General features: G+C 41.0%; 1 protein-coding gene across 3 annotated transcripts; it reads left to right on the top strand.

The window, feature by feature from the left end:
- The first annotated feature begins 359 nt into the window (after positions 1–359).
- Positions 360–22,627, top strand: LOC143294323 (peroxisomal carnitine O-octanoyltransferase-like). Of its 3 annotated transcripts, none has more exons than XM_076605768.1 (16): positions 360–604; positions 1,596–1,737; positions 3,966–4,090; positions 5,716–5,894; positions 6,460–6,587; positions 8,216–8,421; positions 9,507–9,620; positions 11,275–11,376; positions 12,077–12,160; positions 12,721–12,828; positions 13,317–13,447; positions 15,102–15,225; positions 16,660–16,738; positions 18,928–19,021; positions 21,550–21,669; positions 22,354–22,627. In XM_076605768.1, exons 2-16 carry the CDS (start codon positions 1,614–1,616, stop codon positions 22,487–22,489), a joined length of 1,854 nt encoding a protein of 617 aa, XP_076461883.1. In that variant the 5' UTR covers positions 360–604; positions 1,596–1,613; the 3' UTR covers positions 22,490–22,627. The 3 variants fall into 3 exon arrangements, with proteins under 3 accessions (XP_076461883.1, XP_076461885.1, XP_076461884.1); XM_076605770.1 differs by having other exon boundaries at positions 360–616; XM_076605769.1 differs by having other exon boundaries at positions 360–657.
- Positions 22,628–27,658: the final 5,031 nt, after the last annotated feature.

Genomic DNA, 27,658 nt, shown 5'->3' with positions numbered 1-27,658 from the left:
TCAGTCTCCATTTCACACTCGTTATAAAAAAAAATACTAAAAACATGTAAAACGACCTTCAAATATAAACAAGTAGGTTACAATAATAAATAAGCCCCCAAATCAAGCCGGAGAGTTTATAACATAGATAAATAATCAAATAAAGGAAGATTATTAATTTGCTCTAGAAAGCGATGGGTTGTAGTATCTATTTTGTAGTATTTTGATTAACACGAAACGCGAATATGACACAATCATGACTGTAAATACGGTAGGCTGGTTTGTCCTTTCGCGCAAAACAACGAAAGTGTGCGGACAAAGGCCAACTTTCACTTTTTCCTGTCTCAGTCGCTTGTTGTCGCGAGGAAACAGGCATGACCTCCCTTGACAGCTGCTGGCGAAAATTGACCCTTTGGAACCCGATTGATAGAACGTAGACTTTGGACTGCAAAAGATAAATAATCATTAACCGCATCGTGTGTTTATGAGCGACAGGTTACATTGTTTGTGTATCGTTTTAATGGTTATTTTGTTTCTGCTAAATGTGGCCAGGATTTGCTGACAGCGAAAAAGAAAACGTTGCCTTTTGATTTTCACTTCCAGTTCCACACATCAACAGTCTCCGGTCAGTCTGCAAGTGTGCACATTTTTTGGTTTTGTTTGTCAGCAAGTGTGCAGGTCTGTTTTGTGGAAAATCATCATATGCATCATTTATAGTTCACTGTGAACAGTGAAAGTATGCATTGCCGTCACCATCAGTCCCAGTCTAATCCTTCTCATGACTCCTGTTTATGTTAATTCTAAAGTTTATTGAAGGGTCAGTGGTCCAAAGTTGAGATCTAGATCTAGTGGAAGTGTGCAAACAACAGGTATAGCGCTGCAATTGTGTGCAAATGCAATAATCTTATGGTTTAAAACAGTCATTCATTTTGTCTTGGTATATGTCTAAACCTTCCCAGACTTTATACTCTCTGCCCCATCAACTGGTGAGGGAATTTTACCAGTTAATCAGTACTTTGTTTTATAATGAGTTGAATCTGGTTTTAAAACTTACATCCTTATGAACTGTTTATATTCACAGTCAGCAATAATTTACATTGATAACACTCACACAATCTGTTTCATCCACAGTGCGCACATGTGTGGACACACACACAATCACACACACACACACACACAGACATGCATGCATACATACTTGCACATATGTTGATGGCACAAAATTCAGGTTATTGATTGGAGCAATTTCAGTTTTATGAAAATTTCCAATACTGTCATTGTCATTGCCTTCTTTGTATCTTTGATTTTTGTTGTCTTAGTACAATTTTATATATTTACTTCCATGTATAATTTTTTCCCTATGATACAATTATTTTATTCCATTTTATGCTAATATTTTATACAAAGGCAGGGTAGGCTGTCAGGGCCTGACATGTGCATTTGGTTCATGCGTAGGTCAGGCATTTGTTCCTTTTCAAAATCATATTATTTAAAGCAGGTGTTTGCAACATATATGGATCAGTTTGCATGCTTTGAAACTGAAACAGTCATGTAAAATGTACAAATCACATAAATGTAATATTAATAAATTTTACTTAATATTTGTTGTTCCACAGATACTGCCAAGCAGAAACATGGCATCTTCAATAGATGCGCAAGTAATCTCTGATGATGAGAAGACTTTCCAGTACCAGGATGATATTGAGTCGCTTCCAGTTCCATCACTGGAACACACACTTTCTAAATACTTAGATTCTGGTAAGGGATGCATGATAACATTGTACTATATTTAGTTATCAGTGACATTATTTAAAATTGCACAGATTCAGGTTATGGGAACAGCATTACATCAAGTTATATGCGATATTAAAAAATAAACAGTATTATTTTAGTAACGAAAAACAATTAATGGTTCTTGTGGAGTCTAATCTAATGATGATATTATTATAAAAGTAACTATGTTAGTGTTCAGTTTATTGTAAGTCTTGATATTTATTTCATTTCTTTTCTTTTTTTATTTAGATTCATTAGCCAAATGGTTTAAAGTCTTGAAAATTTAATCTGAGGGTTCTGGAGTGGATTCTAGTATCACTATCAGTGCATGTTTTAGAAAAGATAGAAGTAAATTTTTTATAACTTCCCATGCCTGCATAAGTTCGTCTTTGTGTACATACATGCAGAAGTTTATCTATACACAAGTATTATTAAAGATCCTGTTATCCAGCCATGATATGGCCCACTGTAGTTGATCGGGCAATAACCAGAAATGATAGATATATGATTCTGTTATCCATGACCTTTTGTAGGTTATGGACATACCCACCATATCCAGCATGCATGTCCCTGAAAAATGAAGAATGGTTGCCAAAACGGATAAAGTCCTGCATGAAAATGAAGTCTCTAATAGTGTCTTTCCTTGCAAAGTTTGCAGAGCAGCCATTGTCTGTTTTAATTAATGAAGCTCTCTCCAGATCCCAGCTGTCTAAAGAACCACATCTGTAACTTCAGGGAAGTTAGCTTTTGCGGAAATGCGGAAATACATTTTTTCATTTCGGTTGGGTGTGACTGCGCAGAAAAGCTCCAGAGGCCATTCCTGGGATCTGTGCAAATTTAGGGAGAAAATTGGAGAGGAGGAAGGGGATTAAATATGTAGGTGTTGTGACTTGGCTCATGATGTATTTGATGACAAAATCAGGAATGAAAAAAACCCAACCAACCAACCAACCAAACAAACAAACAAAAGAAAACTGCCACACTCTTAACATCTGTCCTGATAATGAAATGCCTGATTCTGATCTGTTCTGTGTTGATGGAACCAACTCTTGTGCTAAATATTATAATGGGTTAGTTAGGTCTGGCTGAGAGTCAATTCTCAGTTGTTTTGAAAAAATCTAGCATGCTTTGAAAAAACACAACAACAAACAAACAATTCATATGCTTTTAATTAAAAGCAGCAAACAAACAAACAAACAAAAAAACCCCAACCTATTCACTCATGTCTTCAGGAGCAATCCGGTGTTCCATGGCCTGGTAACACACACACACACATATACACTCTGGTATACACGTGTATACAGACAAAGATACTGGTATATGTGCATACAAAGACACCCCCACCCTACACATACAGGTGCACACATATGTGCGCACACAGGCACGCACGCATGCACACGCACACATGAGCGTGTGCACACATATGCTTGATCTCAGTCCCTGTCTAGCTACCAAGGCCATTGGTCACATGATGCAACACAAACCACAACTTTTGACAATGCTTCCTTTTTTTTTTTCACTGAATTTACGTCAGCTGATGATGTGGTGATACACTTCATGACTGCAGTTAATATATATACAGAGCTGGGATCTATAGCTGAAGTACAAAAAGATTCATCTCCATCACGAGCAGAAATATGTTCTGTTTTATACCTGATTTTAGGCTTATAAGAAACACTCTTCTGTCTTTTGTGTGTTTATGTGCCATTGAAAAAATAAGGTGATACTGACCCCTGCAGAACAATGAAACAGTGATCACTGGATTGTTATTGGGGTTTGTTTGACCCCAGTCGTCCCCAGAGAGGTTTCTTTCTTTCATCACACCAGGAACTTTCACAGCCCCCCCCACCCACCCCTCCAGCCCCCCAGCCCCCTCGTCTCCCCCAGTTCCCCCATCACCTCTGCAACCCTTGGTACAGTGCGCTTTGGGGTTCCGTCCCTCTCACATCCCTGTAACTTTATATTCCTGTCAAAACTGATTAAAAGAGTAGCGCTGGCCAGGCTTTTTAACTATCTGAAACTAGTAAAAGCCAGTAACCTCCTTGACCCAAGTCAGTCTGCATACAGAGCAGGTCACAGCACAGAATCTACTTTCCTAAAAGTTGCAAAAAATCTCAAAATTGCTTGATGATGGTGTCATTTTTTGTACCTTGCCTAATGCCACCATCAACTCATTTGAAGATGACTGCTATTTTGTTGTTGTTTTTATCCAGTGAAACCACTTGTGACGGATGAGGAGTTCCGAGAAGTGGAGTTTCTGTGTCAACAGTTTGCCATTGGCGAGGGGAAAATCTTGCATGAAAAACTCCTTGCTCGTGCTCAAAAGACGAGAAACTGGGTATGGTGTGGAAACAAGCTTATGTTGTATTTTGGTTTTTTTTTAATTGTCACGTACTGGGTATCTTAAACCTTATCATGATTATGTGATGCTGCTGCTCATTTGCTGCTGATCCTGGTGCAAGGGATTCATTTGGGTTTGGACTGCAAAAGGTCACAAGACCAGTTGGGACAAAAAACAATAGGCTTGTTTTTTGTGTGTTCTTTTGGGGGAGAGACTGTTGGGCCAAAAAATCAAAGAAAACCTGGCTTTGAATACACTTTTCGCTCATTGATATTGAACTGTCTGAAGCACTCTCATATGCAAGTGTTTTGTCTTTCTGCCATCTCTTTCTCTCTCTCTCTCATGTGTGCTCTTGGTACACACACACACACACACACACACACACACACACACACACACACACACACAGAGTTTTACACATTCTCCACCCAGTACACACACACATACACTTTCACACTTTTTCAGTCAAGTGTAAGCTCAGTCAAGTGTCAGCAAGAAAGAACCATTTACACTGACCAAACTTGTGTCATAAGGAGGAGAGTGATACTGCGGATTGAGATAGATTTTCTGCAGGCATTGAAGATGATTGTGATGCTGCTATGTGGTTCCATTTTAGGTCAGGAACATTTGACAAGGTTTTACTCAACACTTCCTTTCATAAAACACCCCGCCCCACACACACATGCAGACACACACATACACATGCACCCCCCACCCAGCCACACTTTTTTCCTGGGTTCCTTCAAACCTTGGTCTTTTCTATGATGATTGGACTGACAGGGCAGCAAGAAAAGGTAAAGGTGCAAAACATGAACAGGGAACCACAACATTACATGCCTCTGTACAAGAGGGCTACTGATTACTAGAACACGTATCTTGGAGCAAAGTCATGGAAATAGACCAGCAAAATGGCAAAGTTTTAAGTGATAATATAATTTATGTTCATAAACTGGAAACTATCAATCAATTAAGATTTAAATATATACAATAATTTTATCAGATTAAGACAGAATCATGCATGATCGAACAGGATAAAGCTGAAGCATATGATGAGAACCTGTCTCTAACAATCATGTAGCATTTGAATGTCAGAGTTCAAATTTTTTTTTTTACCAAACTTTCCTGTAAGTTCACTTGAATGTATTTTTGGCAATTTCAAAGTGTTATCTGCTATCACAGAAGGTTTGATGCACAGTCCAATATGGCATTTGTTTTAGTTGTTGGATGTTAGCTGTTCCTACCATTTTGATCATGTTCCTTTTTTTTTCCTTCAATGTTCACACACACATACACATACACCACACACTATCCCCCCTCCACACACCCTTTCTCCCCCACTCTCCCTCTTCTTCCCTCCCCCATCACCCCCTCTTTTTGTGTGTGTCTAATACGACAAAGTGGAAAGATGTTAAATCGAAGACTGCTACTGCTGCTGTTGCTCCTGCTGCTGCTGCTGCTGCTGCTGCTGCTGCTACTACTACTACTACTACTACTACTACTACTATCATACACACACACACACACACACACACACACACACACACACACACACACACACAGAGCATAAACATAGCAGCGCCTGCACAATCACTCCCATTAAATGCAGTCTGGATATTTTCCAGTTGGAGAAATGGTGGGAGGACGTGGCTTACATGGAGGGGCGTCTGCCCAACCCTCTGATGAACATGGCTGGCCCAGGTCCCTATGTGTACGATGTGTGGAAGCCTCAGCCAGGAACCATGATCCCTCGATCCGCACTCATGCTGTACTTCATGGTGGAGTTCTGGCAGCTGATTCGCAAGTAGGACTGTGTCAGGGATACTGAAGCTTTGTGTTTTTTTTCATAGGGGAAGGGTGGAGAGAAGGCAGGGGGTGGTGAGTGGACTGGTAATGGTGGCTGTATGGGTGTGGCTCTTGGGGAAAATGTGTGTGATAAAGGTTAAATTTGAAAGTTTTATCACAAAAGAGGTAGCTGGATACATTCTTTCTACTATAATTGTAGAGACAATACAGATACAAAACTGAATGCTGGAGATGTTTTTTTGTGAGCTGAAGGCTAGATGAGTACACTCCTTTTTTATAATCATTTTATCATAATAATTATTATTATTAGGAATGTTATGAGGTACTTTGAAATATGGAAAATCACTAAAAAAAGAGACAGATGAATATAACACCCATGGTGAATATTTTGAAACTGAGGAACTTACCACAAAAGACTTGAAAGATACTTTTTTTCCCCCCGGAATTTTATAGAATGCGGAAAAGCTCAGGAATTCATCACAAAAAGTTAGATAAATACATTGCTTCTAGGAATGTTATGAAATATTTATTAGTTGACTTTAGGGAGCGGCTTTCCATTTCAGGGAGAAGATTCGGCCCCACATGGATGGCAAAGGCAGGCCAATGTGCATGAACCAGTTCCGCAAATTGTTCAGCACCTGCAACATTCCTGGGCTTCAACAAGACCACCTGGTGCATTACTTCAAAACAGGTAGCATTATATAAAAGCAGTAATAGCAGGCTTTTTTTTATATTTTAGAATGAAACAAAGTTGATTTCATGTTGCATGAAGCAATAAAGATAGAGGGAAATAGTAAAATAGTCATTCACTTAACCAGTGCACGGAAAAATATGCATGCACACAGACACACAGAGACACAGATACACACACACTACACTCTCTCTCTCTCTCTCTCTCTCTCTCTCTCTCTCACACACACACACACACACACACACACACACACATATGTATGCAACACTCGTTCAGTTACAATTTTTATTCAGTTTACATACAGCTTGGCACAGTAAAATACTGTCTGTGGTTAGTCTGTCAAAACAGAGGATAGACGATTTTTTTTTTTTTATGGACTTTTTTTCTTTTTAACCAGTCGCCTGCCTTTGGACATGATACTTAATGCCCCATTTGTTGCACTGTTATATGCCTACAGGATGTAACTCTCACATCCAGTTTTCATCAGCATTTCATAGTTGACAGTTGAAGGGAGACGATCTGCTGTGTTTCTGATTTTCTCCCTGTCTTGTAGAATGCTTGAAGACAGGAGACAGAAGGGAGGGGTGTGGTGTCTGTTGGCTGGGTGCCAACACACAGGTGGGTGGAGAGTTTCTTATCAAGCTGTGGTGTGAGAGAATGTGGCAGAATGGTTAAGACACTCAGCTGCCTACACAGAGAGTCTGTGAGGGTGTGGGCCTTTTGCCCTTTTCTCCCAAGTTTTACTAGAAAATCAAACTGAGTGTCTAGCCTTTTTGATGAGACGATAAACCGAGGTCCCATGTGCAGCACGTACTTAGTGCACTGAAAAAGAACCCATGGCAACGAGAGTGTTGTCCTCTGGCAAAATAATGTAAAAATAAATCAACTTTGATACTTACACAAATGAATAAGGATGCACTCAAGGCCTGACAAGCGCGTTGGGTTATGCTGCTTTCAGGCATCTGCCTAGCAGATGTAATGTAGGGTATATGGATTTGTCCAATGCAGTGACGCCTCCTTGAGAAACTGAAACTGAACTGTGGTGTAAAATTAGGCTACAGGCACCAACAAAAACAATATCGACTGTGAATCTTGGAACTGATTGCTGTGTAGAGATTTTTTAACCACTTGATTTGATAGAAATTTTCTTTGACTCCAAAACTGCTTTAAAACAACAATGAAAACTACAGTTATACAGAGGAATTTTAATTACTTTATCATCTTTTTATAGTACAATGTATGAACAATCATCATGCAAAATTTGAAGGAGGTATCTTTGTACTTGAGGAAGCAGTGCATGTATTTTTGCACTTTGGTGGAAACCCCGAGCTTTTACGTGACACCAGGAATGTCAAAATCGTTAAACTGTTGGGCAGGCAAGGGGTGAATTGTGTGTTTCTTGTGCTCTTCTGTTCAAACGACGAGCTCTTTTCTTTCATCCGGTCGCTATGAACTGGTATGAAAGGAAGCTTCTCTTCAAGTGAAGATCTCTTTTCTCATAATCTGGTTGCTTTGAACTGGTATGAAAGGAAATTCCTCTTCAAATGAAGATATCTTTTCTCATGATTTGGTTGCCATGAACCAATGTTTCTAAGAGGTTCAAGAAGTTTTCTGGGCTGCTGTTGCAGAATCGGAGGGGCCGGCTCCCTCTCACGTGGTGGTGTTCTGCAAAGGCCATGCCTTCCGCCTGGAGTGTGTGGATGAAGCAGGGAATACGCTCACAGCCCCAGAGTTCCAGTCCCAGCTTCAGAAGATCTGTGACAAAGCGCGTGCCTTGCCCCCTGCTCCAGGCCTGGGGTTCTTCACTACCATGGAGCGGACACAGTGGGCCAAGGTTGGTGTCTTTGTGGTGGTGGCTGTGGTTTCACTTTTTTTTCTTTTCTTTTTTTTTTTTACTGTCTTTCTGGTGGGTTGGTTGGTGGGCTGATAGTTTAATAGGAAACGGCAGTGTTTGTTCAGGCATTGGGAAGAGGAGAGTGCTCATAGATGTCAATTCCTAGCTCAGAGTGTCTGGTTTATATTGTTTGTGATTTTTTACTGTTTGTCTGGTTGGTTTGTGGGCTGATAGTTTAATAGGAAATGGCAATGTTTGTTCTAACATAGGGAAAAGGAAAGTGCTTACATATGCTTGTTCCAAGCTAATATCATCTGGATTATATTGTTCATGATCAAACTGATCAAACTGAATTTTGAATTCTAACGTTCAAATCTCATTTGGACTTTCGGCATCGTGAATATTTTTGTGTATATCTAATAGAAAACAAAATGCGTGTGTTGGATACTCAGTGCTTTTTGAATGCACTGGTGTGATATTAGACATGTTTCTTTTTTCTTTTTCATTTTACTAAAAAATCTACAATCTTACAATATAAACACAATTTTTAAAGTAAGGCATGTTTCTTTTGTTTTTTTGTGTGTTGAAATACATGCTTTATTTTAACATTAGGCATACACAAAAAGAAAAGGGTATGAAATTAGGGAAATAGGGGAGAGAGAGGGAGAGGGGAGAGGAGGAGGATGAAAGGAGGGAGGGAGAGAACAGATGTGGTTATTGAGATCAGTGCCTGAATGGCTTAAAACAAAAGACAAGTACAGGAAGCAGATTTCACACATAAACTTAATCTTACTTGATCATGTAAGTTCAAAAGATACTTCAGTCTTGGAGCCTGAGTGTGGGGGTGTAGGGCGGTTGGGATGGGGTTAACAGTTTATTATCCCCCCTGTATCATTGTAATTGGGAAGACATTAGTTTTTATTAATTCAAACATCGTTTTATTTGATGTGTGTTAAAGTACTTAAATGGTCATTGTGAAGTATTATGTTTTGAGAGAATCAAACCTTCATTATAGCATAGAGAGGAAAAAAAAGTGTTTTTTGTTTGTTTGTCTTGACAGACATGAGTGCACAATGTTGTTTCAGATTAGGAGTCGATTGCTGGCCTGCCACCCTGACAACTACCGCAGTCTGCAGTGTATAGAGATGGCTATGGTAGCCATAGGGCTGGATGACTACAGTCCCAGGGATGTGGATGATGTGAGTCACTGTGTATCGTGAGCGCATTATTAAGATATCGGGAGTGGTTTTGATGGTTAGGGCTTTTTGTGAGTTTGTATGTGTGTGTGTGTGTGTGTGTGTGTGTGTGTTTGCGCGCACATTTTTATACATGTTTGTGCATGCATGCACAGATAGTTTTACATCAATTTTATGTGTTTGTTTTGTGCCAGTCATAAATTGATGAACAGACTTTTTATCTTCCCTTATTCCCCTCCTTCAGTGAAGGTTGACAGCATATAAATTTATCTGTACGTTTAAATGTTTCTTTTACTTTATCTCTTTGTGTGTACACACTTGAGTCAAAAACTCTTGGCTGGTGCTTTAAGCAATGCCTGATTTATTGACTCACTTGTGTAAACAAAGTGAGTCTATGTTTTAACCCGGTGTTCGGTTGTCTGTGTGTGTATGTGTGTGTGTCTGTGTGTCTGTGGTAAACTTTAACATTGACATTTTCTCTGCAAATACTTTGTCAGTTGACACCAAATTAGGCATAAAAATAGGAAAAATTCAGTTCTTTTCAGTCATCTTGTTTAAAACAATATTGCACCTCTGGGATGGGCACAAAAAAAAAGAAAAAAAAGAAAAAAAAAAGAAGCCTAATTATATGCAAACTGCATTTACTGTTATATTTATATTTTTTGTATTCTCTAAACTTGGCACTTTGATCTGATATTCTGACACAACAACAAGAGCAGTCATTATTATCATTTTTTGTTTAAACAGGAACTTCTTTTGCTAAGTATGGAAGTTTTATTTATTTTGCAAACGTTTGGTGCAGATAGTAAAAAAGGGAAATTACTCTGTAATTAATGCTAGGGGACTTAATTTGCTTTGAACTGATCTTTCTCATCTTAAACATTACATGTTGAAATTAATTTCAATACATAAAAAGCTTGGATTTTTTTAAAAAAGTGTATCACAAGTGAGTCTTGAAGGCCTTGCCTCTCTTGTTACTTATTGTGTTAACCCTTACCATTAAGCACCAGCTAAAAATCCACATTTTCTTACCACTGAGTGCCCATCAGCTCCTGCTTGACACATGGTTACTATGGGCGCAGCCATTGCTGATAACATAAACAAGATTCTTATGAGATTCACTGCTCGTTTTCATCACTTCCTGCATTGTGTTTCGACAGGCACAGCTTTTGCTGTTTACATAAATAAGATTCTCATGAGATTCACAGGAGAATCTTGTAAACATAGTATTTCATAGGTGATTAGTGCTGGTTGATGTTGTGGTAAGTCAGTTGAGTTAGCATTGTCATGAATTGTCTTCAGTACTGCACAGTTTTATTAGTCATGAGTTGTTTGTCATACAGGTGATTAGTTATTGAGTTGAGCAGTGCTGCAACCAGTGCCATGAATGTTTCATTAGTGTTTCATACTGATGGAATGTTATCTTTGTTTTGGTACTCATACACTTTGAAGATGTCCATAATGTGTGCTTTCGCCCAGTTGGTTGTTTCAGCTGTGTTAAAATCAACATAGAGTTGAGTTTGATGACCTGTTGGCAAAAAGCCCTTTCAGTCAAGTTATTCTTGGAATGGGTCTTGGTACAGTGAAGATTGGGTTGTTTGAAGGGTGAGCAAATATAGATTAGTAGATAGATAAATGAATGGTGCTGTTGTTGCAGCTTGCCATAAACGCTTTATTTGGTGATCCCAGCAACAAGTGGTTTGACAAATCTGGGAACTTCATCAGCTACCAGAATGGAATGTTTGCTTCCAATTGTGATGTGAGTGCTTACCCATGATTTAGACTTCCAGAGAGAGTGAGATGGGGAGAGAGAGAGAGAGAGAGAGAGAGAGAGAGGGAATGTGAGAGAGATTGTTTTCATTGTGATTAATTTTTTTTTTCTTGAATACCTGCTTATCACCTATTTGGGTTTACTGCTGTATGTCCACCTGTGGATGTGGGGGCTGGTTTTTGAAACATTTATATGATTAGACTTCAAGTCTTCAAGATTCTTTATTGGCTTCAAACAGAAGAGTTTTGTATGCACAAGGGGTATTAAAATGATATTCAATCATCAGCCACTCCACATCTAAAACTTATGAAAAAACAACAACAAACAAAGAAAAAAACAATGGTGGCTCATGCCATGAAGGATGTATTTTTATGTCTGTCTGTTAGACCGGAGCAGATAATTATGAAAGAGTGTTGGCAAAATGCAGCCCTAAGCGTATGTGTTAGTAAGAGAGAGAGAGAGAGAGTGAATGAGAGAAAAGTAGAGTGTGTGCACTTGCATGTTTGAGTTTGTGTGTGTGTGTGTGTGTGTGTGTGTGTGTGTGATGAGGTGAAATGATTTAGAAATGACAGTGTGGTGTGAAAAATGGTCTGTGAAGTCTAGGTAATTGAAACAACAGTGTAGTTTTAGAGAGACTGTAATGTACTAAAAAGAACTGTGTGATTTGTTACTGTTGTTGTTGTGACAGCATTCCCCCATGGACGGCATGATGTTAGTGTTCTGCACCTACTACATCCACCGCAAGGTGTTGGAGTGTGACGGCCACTGGAAGGTATGTGGGTTGTTGTCTTCATTTTGTCTTCTCAGTGTGTGTGTATGTGTGGTCATGCATGTGCTGAAACTTCTGTCATTCACAAACTGCCTGTCTGTCCGTCTCACACCTCCCTCCCTTCTCTCCCTCCCCACTCACCTACACACATTTATCGCACACACACAGACCGCAAGGACACTCACACACTTACTGCAAATACACATGCACATGAACTCATATGCCCAGAGTCACACACACACACACACACACACACACACACACACACACACACAGAGTCACTCACACATACACAAACTCGCACACATCCATTCAAACACAGACACAAGGACACTCACACACTTACCACAGATGTGCATGCCGATGTACCCATATGCCCAGTCACACACACACATACACACACACACACACACACACACACACACACACACACACACACACACACACACACACACTCTCTCTCTCTCTCTCTCTCTCACACACACACACACAGAGTCACTCACACAAAATGGGCACCTGTTGGTTGTCAGATTCCAACTGACGGTGACTCTGTGTCCATTCAGGGCCCTGAAGGGGTGCGGAAGTTGCCGGAACCCCAGCAGTTACAGTTCCACCTGGACCCCTTCCTCCTGAACAGCCTTGAGGAGGCCAAGATGGAGTACAGAAAGCTGGTAATGGGGGGGCAGCAGTTAGGTTGGAAACAGTGATATGACAACAATAGTGATGATCTTCATGAAGATTATAGTGGTGATTATAGTGTATGACCCTCCTTTATGAGGGGGAGCAGGCAGAAATGTGTCTGTGGAAAATTCTTGTGTTGTTAGTTTAAAAAAAAAAAAAAAAAAAAAAAAAATTAGTATCATTTCTGGTAGTAATGATTTTGTTTTGTTTTGATGTTGTTCACTTTAAAGCTTTTTTTTTGTTTTGTTTTTTTGTTGTTTTTTTTTGCTTTTTTTGTTTTAGTCCAGAGTTTTATTTCAGTTTGGGGAGATGTTTGTAATGTGAATGTCTTTCATTCATGTATGGTCATTGCAGCTGGGTTAAAAGCAAATGTCGATAAACAGATAAATAAGTAAATGTTGTTGTTGTTGTTTCAGCTTGCCATGATTGCATTATTTGGTGATTCCGGCAACAAGTGGTTTGACAACTATTTGTGCAGAGCTCCCGTGTGGAGGTGAAGATCACACCTTTCACCACTTTTGGTAAGAAATACCTGAAGACCCGGAGCGTCCATCCCGACACCTGTTTCCAGCTGGCAGTGCAGTTGGCTTACTTCCGCATGTACAACAAGTGGGTAGCATTCTTCAGGATTTTTTTTTTTTTGGTTTGCTGTGTATAGTACTGATGACAGTTACATAATGCTGGTTCAGTGAAGATTGTAACATGCTCTGCATGCTGTATTCTGTATTCTTTATACAACATGCTCAGCAAGTGTCACTCCTGTTTCACTCATGTGCACTTAAACATACACTGCTCACAGTCAAACACTTTTTTTTTTAACACATGCTTGCACACGCATTTGTTTTAAATGCAGCAATAAACACTGAAACATTGAGCACAAGTAGAAGGTTATAACAATTAATGCTTGCTTACTCATTGAATAAATAAGTATATTCTATCAATCACAGTTAATGCTTGCTTGCTTGTTGAATTAATATCAGCACATGTATTCCATCAGTAACCTAAAATTTATTTTCCCATAATTTTTTCAGAAAAAAATATTTAACTACTTCCAGTTTGCGTTTTTGGTTTCTCCTTGTGCTGAAGACCAACAAAGATCTCATTTCATTAGGGCAATACTTGTAAAACAGAAATAGAAAGAAGTGCAGACAGGCTACTTAGAGTTATCTCCCATAGCTCCATTTCCACTTTCAGCTTCCTTCAGTCTTCTCCATTTTATTTACCTGCAAGTACTGAATATTTTTTCTCCATCAGTATTCCCACACCCCCATTTTTTCCAAACCAAAATACATGTTCCTGAATATTTACCTACCTTCAGAATGAAAGCCAAGCTGGACAAACGCGAGAGTGGACTATTGAGAATTGAAAAGCCCTCTCTCCTGGACCTCAGATTCATCTTTTAGATGGATACTTATATATCCTCAGTCAGAGACCAAGCTCTGATTGCTGTTCAAACACAGAATCATTTGCACAGCAGGTTGCCTATCTGGGTAGAGGCGACTGCGAGCTGCCTTTGGGCGCTCATCATTCATTTCCTGTGTCATTCAGTCAGGTCTTAGTCATACACACATACATGCACTCACACAGACATGAAGTATTTTACGTGTGTGACCATTTTGGTTATTTACCCCCACCATTTAGGCAGCCATACTCTGTTTTCGGGGTTGTGCATGCTGGATATGTTCTTTTTTTTCTGTAACCCACAGAACGCTGACATGGATTGAAGCCTGGTTGCTATAAGAAGTGTGTAGTTGTGTTCGAGCAACAAACTAATGCTAAGTCGTGCAAAGGCACTTTATATGGTTGATAAAGAAAAAAAACAACAAATCCAAATGATTACCTTATATAGTTGATAAAGAATAAACAACAACTGAAGTATTGGTAATAGAGAACTTGCTTGATGGTTCATAAAGAACTTGTTTGATGGTTTGATGGTTCATAAAGAACTTGCTTGATGGTTCATAAAGAAAAGAAGAAAACCTCCAATCCAAATAATAAGGTCACACCACTCCACACCTCTGTGATGATTTGTGAAAACCATTAGAGTCAGTCAATAGTCTTTCTTCACAGATCCCTTGCTTTCAGGAACACATGATGTGAGATCCAAAGTTCATATCTTGTAGAGGAAGTTCAGAGAACAGTGGTTTCCTTTACAAGCAAAGTTGAGGAGATAAAAAAAAAAAAAAAGAAAAGAAAAGAAAGAAAAAAAAAAAGAGGCGTGAAAGGAAAATGGTTTTATCAATTACTTTTTACTTTGCTGCAGACATGCACCAACGTACGAAACAGCAACCACCAGGAGGTTCTACCACGCACGCACGGAGACTGTGCGCTCCTGCACACCAGAGGCCTGTCGCTGGTGTCAGGCCATGGGAAAGAACATTGTGTCGGTTAGTTCTAGTCTCTGTGTGTGCGTTTGTACGTGGCAGGTTAAGGGGTTGGATGGGGGTGTAGGGGTGGGGTGTGTGTGTGTGTGTGTATGTGTGTGTGCACGTGTGTGTGCATATCAGTTGGTGGGGTGTGTGTGTATGTGTGTACTGGGGACTGGTGTTTGTTGATGTTTTTTTTTTTGTGTGTGTGTGTGTATGCAGTTGGTGGGGGTGGGTGGGGGTGTATGTGTGTACTGGTGAGTGTTGTTTGTTGATGCATAGGTGTGTGTGTGTGTGTAGGGGGTGGGGTGTGTGTGTAGAAGGTCTGTGTTGTGCAGGTGGGAGTGTGTGTGTGTGTGTGTGTGTGGAGAGAGAGAGAGAGAGAGAGAGAGAGAGAGAGAGAGTGTGTGTGAGTGTGTGTATGCGTGAGTGTGTGTGTGTGAGTGTGTGTGTATGTGTGAATGTGTGCATGTGTGTGTGTGTATGCAGATGTTACCAAGATAGTGCATGGTGGAACTTCTTCAGCCAGAAAGTAGATGGATAAATGAATGAATGAATGAATGAATGAATGAATAAATAAGTGAATAAATAAGTATTTATTTATTATTTGTTTATTTATTTATTTGTTTATTTATCTATTTTATTTATCTCATGTTGAAGTAGTTTCCCAATGCTCAGTCTAGGTGATTACAGTGTGTTTTTGTTATCCATTAGCAGTACTAGTACTGAGAGCATTTTCTCCTGCTCCACTAGGCCTTGAACGGTGGTCTGGATGCTAGTAATTCAGGAAATATGATAACCAAGTTCCTGTGTGTAGCATGCGCTTAGAGCATGTAAAAGAACCCACAGCAACAAGAGAGTTGTCCCTAGCAAAATTCTGTAAAAAAAACAACTCTGATAGTAAAGCAAAAATACGTTAGCAGGCAGAAAAAAAAGAAAAGAGAAAAAAAAGGGGTGGTGCTGCACTGTAGCAATGCGCTCTCCCTAGGGAGAGCAGCCTGAATTTCACACAATACAATACAATACAATACAAAATACAATACAATACAATACAGTACAGTACAGTACAGTACAGTACAGTAGAGTACAGTGCAATTCAGTGCAGTGCAATGCAATGCAGTGCAATGCAGTGCAATAAGTACAATGCAATGCAGTGCAAACCAGTGCAATGTAATGCACTACACTACACTACACTACACTACACTACACTACACTACACTACACTACACTACACTACAATACAATGCAGTACAGTACAGTACAGCACAGTGCAATGCAGTGCAATAAGTACAATACAATGCAGTGCAATGCAAACCAGTGCAATGTAATGCACTACACGACACGACATGACACGACACGACACGACACTACACTACACTACACTCAACATAATACAATGCATGACTGATACCACATGTGATGATGAAGGACTGAATGTTGTGTTGGCGGTGTCAGGACGGGGAACGTCTGCGGCTGTTCATGTCAGCAGTGGACAAACACAACAAATGGATGGAGGAGTGCACACAGGTGCAAGGTAGGTCAGCCCTTGCTGCCAGATTAACCCCTCATGTGCTGAACTTTGGTGAAATGAGATCAGTGTGACTGGCCTTGAAGTGCAGTCATTACTTTTTGTGTTACGTTAAAGTGGTGTCATTGTTTTTGGTGAAGAAGGGTAATGCAATCCCAAGAGGAAGAAGTTCAGATAAAGAATGGATGACTGACATCCTGACGTGTGATCTCAATCTGATCTCAGTGAGGTGACAGCACTCAGGTGACAAGCATACTGTTCAGCAGCAACAGTCAAGGGGTTAATATGAATGTTCACCTTTTTAGATTTAATTTTTGCTGCTGTTATAATCACTTCTTTGGGGTTTTTTTTTGGTTTTGATTTTATCTCCTTTTACTACAACACGTTTTGGACTGTGGGGATGTTGGAAGTACATGCGTCACTTTTTTTTGTTTTTTTTTTTTGTCTGTCTCTGTATTATTTGCTGACCATCTTCTCTGTATCTTGAGAACTTTTCTTTGTTTCACCATAAAATTAAAAAAAAGAGAAAATCAGTCAGTTTTCAAAACCAGCAACTTGTTTGAAAAGAAACAACTTACTTCACTGCAGATTTGTTTACAGTGGTTCTCACCACATGTAAGCTCCATGTTAGATACCCCTGAAAACAGAATATGGCTGTTTACATGGTGGGATGAAAATGGCCATGTACATAAAATCTCGCTTATACCTGCAAGTGAATGTGGCAGTTGAAACATGAAAGGAGAAAGAAAGGAAAGTTTAAGTGGATTTATAACAACTATGAGCAGGGAGAAATCCTGCTGATGCAGTTGAATGACAGGCATCATAGCCAAGTTGTAGAGTGTTGGATTTTTGATATGGGGGTCTTGAGTTTGATCCCAGCACCTGATGGGTTATTAAGAGTGGATATGTTGTTTTTTTTCTTTTCTGATCACCCACATTAATTGATGTGCAGACCTGCTAGTGTCTTAATCCCTTTCATGCATATACAAATGCAAAATATCACATGCACACACTTAACGAACCTGCAATCCATGTCAGTGTGTTGGGGGGGTCATGGAAACTGAGCATGCCCAACACGTACACTCCCCCAAAACTGAGTATGGTTGCTTACATTGAGGGGAGGCTTGGGGATGGGGGTGGAATGGTCATACATGTAAAACAGAAGAAACCTTGCTCAACGTGGACATCATTTATCCATTTGGCATTTACATCTTAGATTTCATTTTTTCTGCGCTGATGACAGACATGCAGACAAACAGGTCCCCTACTAGGGAGACCGGCAGTAAATGTCGCCAAGAGTTGGTGAGAATTACAGCGACAGGCGCTGCAGGCGGTTATTTGTTTTTCTTTTCTTTTCTTCCCCCCCCCCCCCCTGGTATTTAATGAAGAGTGTGGAAACTGACACTTTTGTTTTTCTCACACAGTTCTTCCACATGGAGGGGCTGTTTTTCTCCTGTTTTTTTTTTTTTTTTTTTTCCCACATGCATGGTCTGTTTTTTCTGGCACTGTTTTCCATGTACTCTGTTTTTGCACATGCAGGTCTTTATTTCTTACACTGTTTTTCCACATACAAGGTCTGTTTTTCTCACACTGTTTTTCCATACGCAGGTTTGTATATCTCATACTGTTTTTCCACATACAGGGTCTGTTTTTCTCACACTATTCACACCTTCTTTTGTGTACAAGGTCAGTTTTTCTCAGTCTTTCACACGCAGGGTCTTTATTTCTCACAACATTCTTCCATAAGAAGGGTCTGTTTTTCTCACACTGTTCTTCCACATGCAGGGTCTGTTTTTCTTACGCATTGTTCTGGGTACAGGGTCTGCGTTTCTCAATCAGTCTTCCAGATGCAGGGTCTGGTTTTCTCATTCCATCTTCCACATGCAGGATCTCATTTTTTCACATGCTTGTCCACATGCTGGGTCTGATTTTCTCACATGCTTTTCCACATGCTGGGTCTGATTTTCTCACATGCTTTTCCACATGCTGGGTCTGATTTTCTCACATGCTTTTCCACATGTTGGGTCTGATTTTCTCACATGCTTTTCCACATGCTGGGTCTGATTTTCTCACATGCTTTTCCACATGCTGGGTCTGATTTTCTCATATGCTTTTCCACATGCTGGGTCTGATTTTCTCACATGCTTTTCCACATGCATGATCTGTTTTTCTCACACTGTTTTTTCCTTGTGCAGGGTGCGACCGTCATTTCTTTGGCCTGGCCATGGTGGCTCGTGAGGAGGGTCTGCCCATCCCTTCCCTGTTTCAGAACCCTGCCTTCTTCAAAAGGTAAGGAACACATGGAGGGTGGGAATTAGGTTAAAGAAAACTAGAAGGGAAGGGAAGGATGGTACGGGAAAAGAGGGGGGAGGGGTGTTGAGGGGATGAGGGAAGAGAGGAGGGAAGGGAAGGATGGTACGGGAAGAGAGGGGGGAGGGATGTTGAGGGGATGAGGGAAGAGAGGAGGGAAGGGAAGGATGGTACGGGAAGAGAGGGGGGGAGGGGTGTTGAGGGGATGAGGGAAGAGAGGAGGGAAGGGAAGGATGGTACGGGAAAAGAGGGGGGAGGGGTGTTGAGGGGATGAGGGAAGAGAGGAGGGAAGGGAAGGATGGTACGGGAAGAGAGGGGGGAGGGATGTTGAGGGGATGAGGGAAGAGAGGAGGGAAGGGAAGGATGGTATGGGAAGAGGGGGGGAGGGATGTTGAGGGGATGAGGGAAGAGAGGAGGGAAGGGAAGGATGGTATGGGAAGAGAGGGGAGAAGGGATGTTGAGGGATGAGGGAAGAGAGGAGGGAAGGGAAGGATGGTACGGGAGAGAGGGGGGGGAGGGATGTTGAGGGGATGAGGGAAGAGAGGAGGGAAGGGAAGGATGGTATGGGAAGAGAGGGGAGAGGGATGTTGGAGGGGATGAGGGAAGAGAGGAGGGAAGGGAAGGATGGTATGGGAAGAGAAGGGGGATGGTGTTTAGGGGATGAGGGAAGAGAGGGGAGAGGAGGGAAGGGAAGGATGGTACGGGAAGAGAGGGAGGAGGGATGTTGAGAGGGATGAGGGAGAGAGAGGGGAGAGGAGGGAAGGGAAGGATGGTAGGGAAGAGAGGGGGGGAGGGGTGTTGAGGGGATGAGGGGAGAGAGGAAGAAAGCGCAGGATGTATGGAAGAAGAGGAGAAAGGATGTTGAGGGGATGAGGGAAGAGAGGAGGAAGGGAAGGATGGTACGGGAAGAGAGGGAGGAGGGATGTTGAGGGGATGAGGGAAGAGAGGAGAAAGGGAAGGATGGTACGGGAAGAGAGGGGGGAGGGATGTTGAGGGGATGAGGGAAAGAGGAGGGAAGGGAAGGATGGTACGGGAAGAGAGGGGGAGGGATGTTGAGGGGATGAGGGAAAGAGGAAGAAAGGAAGGATGGTACGGGAAGAGAGGGAGGAAGGGATGTTGAGGGGATGAGGGAAGAGAGGAGGGAAGGGAAGGATGGTACGGGAAGAGAGGGGAGGAGGGATGTTGAGGGGATGAGGGAAAAGAGGAAGAAAGGGAAGGATGGTACGGGAAGAGAGGGAGGAGGGATGTTGAGGGGATGAGGGAAGAGAGGAGGGAAGGGAAGGATGGTACAGGAAGAGAGGGGGGAGGGATGTTGAGGGGATGAGGGAAGAGAGGAGGGAAGGGAAGGATGGTACAGGAAGAGAGGGGGGAGGGATGTTGAGGGGATGAGGGAAGAGAGGAAGAGGAAGGGAAGGATGGTACGGAAGAGAGGAGAGGATGTTGAGGGGATGAGGGAAGAGAGGGAGAGGAGGGAAGGGAAGGATGGTACGGGAAGAGAGGGGGAGAGGGTGTTGAGGGGATGAGGGAAGAGAGGAGGGAAGGGAAGGATGGTACGGGAAGAGAGGGGGGGAGGGGTGTTGAGGGGATGAGGGAAGAGAGGAGGGAAGGGAAGGATGGTACGGGAAGAGAGGGGGGAGGGATGTTGAGGGGATGAGGGAAGAGAGGGAGAAAGGGAAGGATGGTACGGGAAGAGAGGGGGAAGGATGTTGAGGGGATGAGGGAAGAGAGGGGGAAGGGAAGGATGGTACGGGAAGAGAGGGGGGAGGGATGTTGAGGGGATGAGGGAAGAGAGGAGGGAAGGGAAGGCAAGAGGGGCCAGGGAAGATGGAGATGAAGGGGAGAAGGAAGGGAAGGAAAGGTAGGGAAGGAGGGAGAGAGAAGAGGAAGAAAAAGGACATGAAAGCAAGAAACAGAACTGAAAAAAATAAGTTGATTTTTAGAAATGGAAGGGAAAATGAAGGACTGTAAGGTTAGGGAGTGGTGCGTATGTGAGAAGGAGAGGAAGAACGTACAAATGAACAAACAAAATTTTATTTTAAGAGCTTAAAGGAACAAGCACAAATACTTTATCACTCCTGGCCCTCTTGGCATAATTGAAAGAAAATAAGATAAACGCACACACTCAAAACCAAATATCAATGATAGCAAAAACTACAAAATAATCTAAGCATGGACATCAGAGAGAGAGAGAGATCGTGTGTGTGTGTGTGTGTGTTTGTGTTCTGCATCTTTCTGTTACTTTGTGTTTCAGTGGATGGGGAGGGAACTACATCAGAAACTGCGAAATGATGAAAGCATGCACACCACAGATAGAGAGAGTGTTTGTGTTCAGCCTGTTTTTGGTACCATGTGTTTTGGTAGAAGGGGAGAGAACTGTATCAAAAACTACAAAATAATGTAAGCATGCACATCACAGAGAGAGAGAGAGAGAGAGAGAGAGAGAGAGAGAGAGAGAGAGAGAGGGAGTGTGTTTGTGTTCTACATGTTTCTGTTGTGGTGTGTTCCAGTGGAGGGGGAGGGAACTACATCCTGTCCACCAGCTGCATTGGTTACACCACTGTGCTGGGGGGAGTCTGTCCCATGTGTCCGCATGGCTATGGCATCTTTTACTGCATACAAGATGACAAGTAGGTAGTGTGTGTGTGTGTGTGTGTGTGTGTGTGTTTAGTTTAGTTTAGTTTAGTTTAACGTCTTTTCAGTGAATTATAATTATAACATGAATTATAACAGTGAGTTAAGCATCCATATCACAGTAGAAAGCATGCTTATGACTACAAAAACATGATCACTCAAAGGGAGATACCAACTGGACTTTGAATCAAACATTCAGAAAGTTTTTGAAGTAATGAATGATTATTCAAAACATCTCCTAAAGACAAATATGTGTTTGGTGGAAACTGGTCGGCTAGTTTTTAAAAGAACAGTTGTCTAGTTTTTGGGCACTGGACAAGTATGTGGTAGACATCACAGACACTGTATATTTTTGCAAAATTTAGTTCGAAGGGCATTCAAACGGAATTAAACTTCTAACTGGTCTTGACTGGGAGACAGTTAAATCATTTAAGAAAGCCTTGGGGTTGCTTGCTGTAACTGTCTTTATACAGTGACGGTAATATTGGCAGTCTGAATCTTTTAGCCTATGTATATGTAGATCACTTGACACTTTGTGTGTGTGTATGTGTGTGTGTGTGTATGCATGTGTATGTGTTTCTATGTATATGCATGTGTGTGTGCAAGTGTGTGTGTGTGTGTGTGTGTATGCGTGCATTTTGCCATCAGTCCATGTTCATGACAAACTCTTTGTTTTCCAGGATCATGTTTTTTGTCAGCTCGTGGACGGAGGATGAGGACACAAACAGCAAGACCTTCTCTGCAGAGGTTTCCCGCGCCCTTGTGGACATCCAGCAACTGCTGGACACAGCCAAGGTCTCCACCGCACGACTGTGAAGAACTGACCTCAGCAAGCCTGGTGGAGAGGTCTACAGTAATTTAGACTGTTCATCTGTGATGTGCGCCCAAAATGAAGCAATGGTTCAGGGCTGTCTTCTTCATGTTTTGTGGTGGAAAGGGTACATGCTGGACTGAAAGAAGTCACTGGGAGGATGGGGGGTGAGGGGGGAGGGTTAGGGAGTGGGTGGTGGAGCTGTGGGGATTGGGCAAAGTGGGCAATGTTTCACAGTGGTGTGGGATGGGGGAGGGGGGTGGGGGGGCTCAAGAGAGGAGAATGGAGGGGAGAGGAGGAGATGGGTGTGGGTGGTGTCTTGTGGGTGGGTGTCTTGTGGGTGTCTTGTCTTGTGGGTGGTGTCTTGTGTCTTGTGGGTGGTGTCTTGTGGGTGGTGTCTTGTCTTGTGGGTGGTGTCTTGTGGGTGGTGTCTTGTGTTTTGTGGGTGGTGTCTTGTGGGTGGTGTCTTGTGTCTTGTGGGTGGTGTCTTGTGGGTGGTGTCTTGTGTCTTGTGGGTGGTGTCTTGTCTTGTGGGTGGTGTCTTGTCTTGTGGGTGGTGTCTTGTCTTGTGGGTGGTGTCTTGTGGGTGGTGTCTTGTGTCTTGTGGGTGGTGTCTTGTGGGTGGTGTTGCAAAGTTTGTGATACACTCTTACTAGCTTGAAGATTTGTCTTGTGTTATCTTTTGAAAATTTTTTTAATAATTAATTTATTTGTTTTTTTAGCAACATAATTCATTTAAAAACCGGATACAGTTCACAGGGTGGTAAATTACAACGCCTAGACAGGTTAGAAAAAGTTGCAGGGAGGAAGAGGGTTAGGGATGGGATATATATCTTGGAGTCCAGTGTTACCGTCTTCACATTCCAGCTCATCCTTTGGTTTCCATTTTTTTTCTTTTCTTTCTGTTGAAATAAGGGTACATCCAGTCGACTGTACATCTGATTGACGGTAGACATTGGCTGTAGGTCATGGAATGCGGTGTAATTAATTAATTTGGACCTTGCATTCGGAATGAACTTCCTCTTTCGCACTCAGCTCTTTCAAGTCTGGCTGAAAGCACTTAGCTGAGGATAGAAAAAAATTACAATTTATGGTTTGGTTTGAAGGTGGCCAGACCTTGTTTTTCTTGTTTGAGAAGCAAACATACATATATGCTTCTTATTTTTTTCATCTAAAAATCAGCATGTAAACAGTGTTTTTCTTTTTTCTGCTTGACAAAATCTTTAAAAGAAAGAAAGAAATGTACATACTACATGTTTTTACTCTTACAAATAAACATGTTAAAAAAAAAAAATCACAATACTGAGCATCATTCACAGCGCTTTAATGGAAAAGGTCACCAACGGAACTGTCAGTTTCATGGAAGTGTTCATATTTTTGTTTGCAGTTGCTTCTTATTTATTTGATATGAATCAAGACCTGATACCATGGGTATAGCTAGTCAGGTTGCTGTTGTTTGTTACTTTTCTTTCGTTTTTATGCGTGTATGTATGTATGAACATGAGACAGTTTGTGTGTGTGTGTGTGTGTGTGTCCTGTTACTAATAAGAGGGTGTGTGTGTGTGTGTGTGTGTGTGTGTGTGTGTGTGTGTGTGTGTGCGTGATGTTACTAACAAGTGGGTGTGTTGTTGTATATTTTTTCTTACCCCCTTCATTCCTTTCATTTCTTTGTTTCATTCCTTCAGCAGCATTTTGAAGGCTTTCTAGGCCTGACCAGTACATTGGGTCCGCACATGACGAATGCTGTATAAAAAAGAAAAGGAACAACAAAACAAGAGTGTTTGTTTCCTTCCTAGAGGTTTCTGATCACAGGTATTGCTGTCTCAGGTCTGTCTTCATGACTGAACAATACTGATTGACTGATTGATTGATTGATTAATTGATATGGATACATGTATGGCGTCTATCCTCGGTCGGAGACCAAGCTCTAAACACGGGGTCATTTACACAACAGGCTGCCTACCTGGGTAGAGCGGACTGACGGCTGCCACAGAGTGCTCATCATTCGTTTCCCGTGTCATTCAATCAGATTTTTGGCATGCACACTACACATTCAGACAAACATGTAACATTTAACATTTTACGTGTATGACCATTTTGTTTATTTACCCTGCCATGTAGGCAGCCATACTCCGTTTTTGGGGGGTGCACGCTGGGTGTGTTCTTGTTTCCATAACCCACTGAACTCTGACATGGATTACGGGATCTTTAACATGCGTGTTTGATCTTCTGTGTGCGTATACACACGAAGGGGGTTCAGGCACTGGCAGGTCTGCACATATGTTGACCTGGGAGATCGGAAAAATCTCCACCCTTTACCCACCAGGCACTACTGAGATTCGAACCCGGGACCCTCAGATTGAAAGTCCAATGCTTTAACCATTCGGCTGTTGCTCCCGTCATAATATTTGCCTATTTTGAGAACTTTTTTTTGTTTGTTTTTTTGTTATTTATTTTGTTTTTTTGTTATTTATTGAAATCCATAAAGAGGCAAAGCTAATTAATTGTTCATTCTTATAAGAAAGACAAAGGCGTTCAATAGTCTGGAAGCTGTATGTTAATTAAATAATTTAAAAAAAAATCTCACTTTATATACAAAGAGCACATGTTTGTGCACTTACGGTATATGTTGTTCTATTTTTGTTTTCGTTATTTGATGGAACAGGTGTGTTGAGTGAAAGAAATTCAGTTACTTGGTGATATGAGTATATTGTGTGAAGCAAACTATTTTGGTGATGCTAGTATATTGAGTGATGCAAACTCTTTGTCATGACTTTTTTTTTCTCTTTAATTTCTTTTTCCAAAGCACAATTCAGATTGATACATTATAAACACACACTTTAAAAAAGAGTGTGTCAGTTTATGTTTGTAGAAACACATACTTCATTTTAAGATTAGACACACACCAAAAAGAGAGGGATAGAAAGAGAGAGAGAGAGAGGGAGGGGGAGAGAGAGAGTGGGAAGGGCTGGCTGGAGGGCGAGTTGAGTGAAGAAAACGTTGGGGTGGTTTGGTGGATTTGTTGAGCCAGACATGGTCCTTAACAAAAGCCCTCGAGAGAAAATTGGTCACCTGTGAAATGAAATGCTTGAGAAAAGCAGTGAACAAGACCAGGAGAGACAAGATCAGGAATGAGGTGATACGAGACATGGTAGGAACAAAACCAGTACTACAACACATAGAACAACAGAGGATCAAGTGGTTTGGACACCTCACACGTATGCCTCTGAACCAACCAGCTCTTCGGGCATACAACACCCAAATACTCTGGCTGGAGAGCTAGAGGAAGACCAAGACGGCACTGGAGCGACTCAGTGGCAGACAACCTCAGAGCCCACAAGATGTCCCTCCTCCAGGCCACTCGCCTTGCTGCAGACAGACAACTGTATCTCCCCGCGATGCCCACCGGTACAAGTGGAAGGAAAAAGTAAAAGTAAGTAAGTTGAGAGAAGACAATTAAATCTGTTGGTGGTGCGTGGTGAGAGTGTGTTGAGGATGGTGGTTAGGAAGAGGGGATGGAACGCCACAAGTTAGTTGATATGTGAGGAAAGCTGTTACCATAATAACAGTGTGTGTGTGTGTGTTTTTATGATCTTTTTTTTAATATTCTTATAAAAGTGACCGTTACTGATCATGTTTTGAAGAATGTCTCCAAAAAACTGGCTTTACTTATACAGTGCTGTGTTTCTTATTTAATGTCAGGTCATTGTAGTGCATAAATTGTGTGTGTGTGTGTGTGTGTGTGTGTGTGCGTGCATGTGTGTGTGTGTGTGAATTTGTAAATGTGAGAAGTTCATTGTTCATATTCTTTATACATACATCAGCAATTGTGGTCTTGCTTTAAAATATTAAGAAATAGAAGAAAAACGTATCATGTTTCATTTACTTTTATACAGGGAATCTAGTTTGGTCATTATGATGATCGCTGCTTATTACCAATGCAATCTGCAGTTCTGGGTATTTATGTAGCTGCAAACTTTTTTTTTAATGTATATTATATATCAGCAATCTAGAACAGTTGTGTGTTTATGATTAAAACTATGAAAAAAAAAGGAAAAAAACATTTTTGCTCAGTTTTATTGTTTATTTCCTGATATGTGTGTGTGTGTGTGTGTGTGTGTGTGTGTGTGTGTAAAAGTCTTGTCTGTCTGTCTGTGGACTGATTTCCTATGAACTGGTGCACAAAATTCATGCTGCCATCATCCATGGCTGCATAACATTGACATGTGTTGAAAAGGATTCATTTTCAATTCCATTATGATCTTGTTTTACTGAGCTATTCATCTCAGTATCAGTTTACTGTTTATTCATTTTTCGCTTTTTTTGTGTATGTGTTTTATTTCATTTTATAGAAAATCTTATGTGCTAAAACAATTTTTTTGACTCTTTTATTGGCCATTTTTGTTGTAAGTCCGTTTTTAGCTCTCTGGATGAGGGAGTTCTTTGCTAGCAGTTTTTGAGTGTATATGTGTGTTCAGTGTATATATATATTTGAATTGTATATGATTAAGAAAACAACAGGTTTTTTTTTTTTTTAATCCTCTTGGTATATATTTAAACAGTATGGTCAAGCCAGATGCGTTACCTGGCTTGAGGTGTTTGAATTTGATCGTACCTTGTCTGAGTCTCCCTTCCTGCCTTGTTTTCTTTCCAGGTATATTGGATCATAGTTGGTGTTGTTTTTTTTGACTGTGACATTTCAATTTTTTTGGGGGGTGGTGGGTAGGGATCGTGAAGGTATGAAGTCAGTTTGTTGTTCAAGTATGATTGACTGCGACGTATGAAACTGGATATCCTTTGGAAATACTGAATTCTCTTTGCTTGTTCCTTCATCTGCATCCTTCTTGGTTGGTATCAGTTACGTTTGATGTGTGTGACCTTGAATGAATGTCAGAGTCATGAGGCAGATTCTTTTCTATTGTATTTGTTAAAAAAAAAAAAAAAAAAAGCGCTGCCATTGTTTGACAATCTTGATGTTGTTTATTTTGAAGATTTGTGGGTTTTTTTTTATGATTTTGATTTTAATCTGTATTAAGTATTGATTTTAATTTTATAGTACATAGGAACTCTCGTGGTATTTGATACTATGGCAATGTCTTCTTTCTCTTGAAAATCACTTTTTTCATTGTTCAGTTGTATCTTTGTTTTGTTGTTGTTTGTTTAAGTCGAGTACA

The sequence above is a fragment of the Babylonia areolata genome, chromosome 19 (assembly GCF_041734735.1).
Source record: "Babylonia areolata isolate BAREFJ2019XMU chromosome 19, ASM4173473v1, whole genome shotgun sequence".
Classification (NCBI taxonomy): domain Eukaryota; kingdom Metazoa; phylum Mollusca; class Gastropoda; order Neogastropoda; family Buccinidae; genus Babylonia; species Babylonia areolata.
Note: the sequence above shows the minus strand (reverse complement) of the source record. Positions and strands in the feature narration are given on the sequence as shown.

Bases quoted from the DNA above. Each gene is read 5' to 3' on its own strand.
- LOC143294323 (XM_076605768.1), top strand. From the start codon at position 1,614: ATGGCATCTTCAATAGATGCGCAAGTAATCTCTGATGATGAGAAGACT. The intron at 8,422-9,506 runs GTTGGTGTCTTT...ATGTTGTTTCAG, and splicing joins AGCGGACACAGTGGGCCAAG to ATTAGGAGTCGATTGCTGGC. The intron at 12,161-12,720 runs GTATGTGGGTTG...GTGTCCATTCAG, and splicing joins AGTGTGACGGCCACTGGAAG to GGCCCTGAAGGGGTGCGGAA.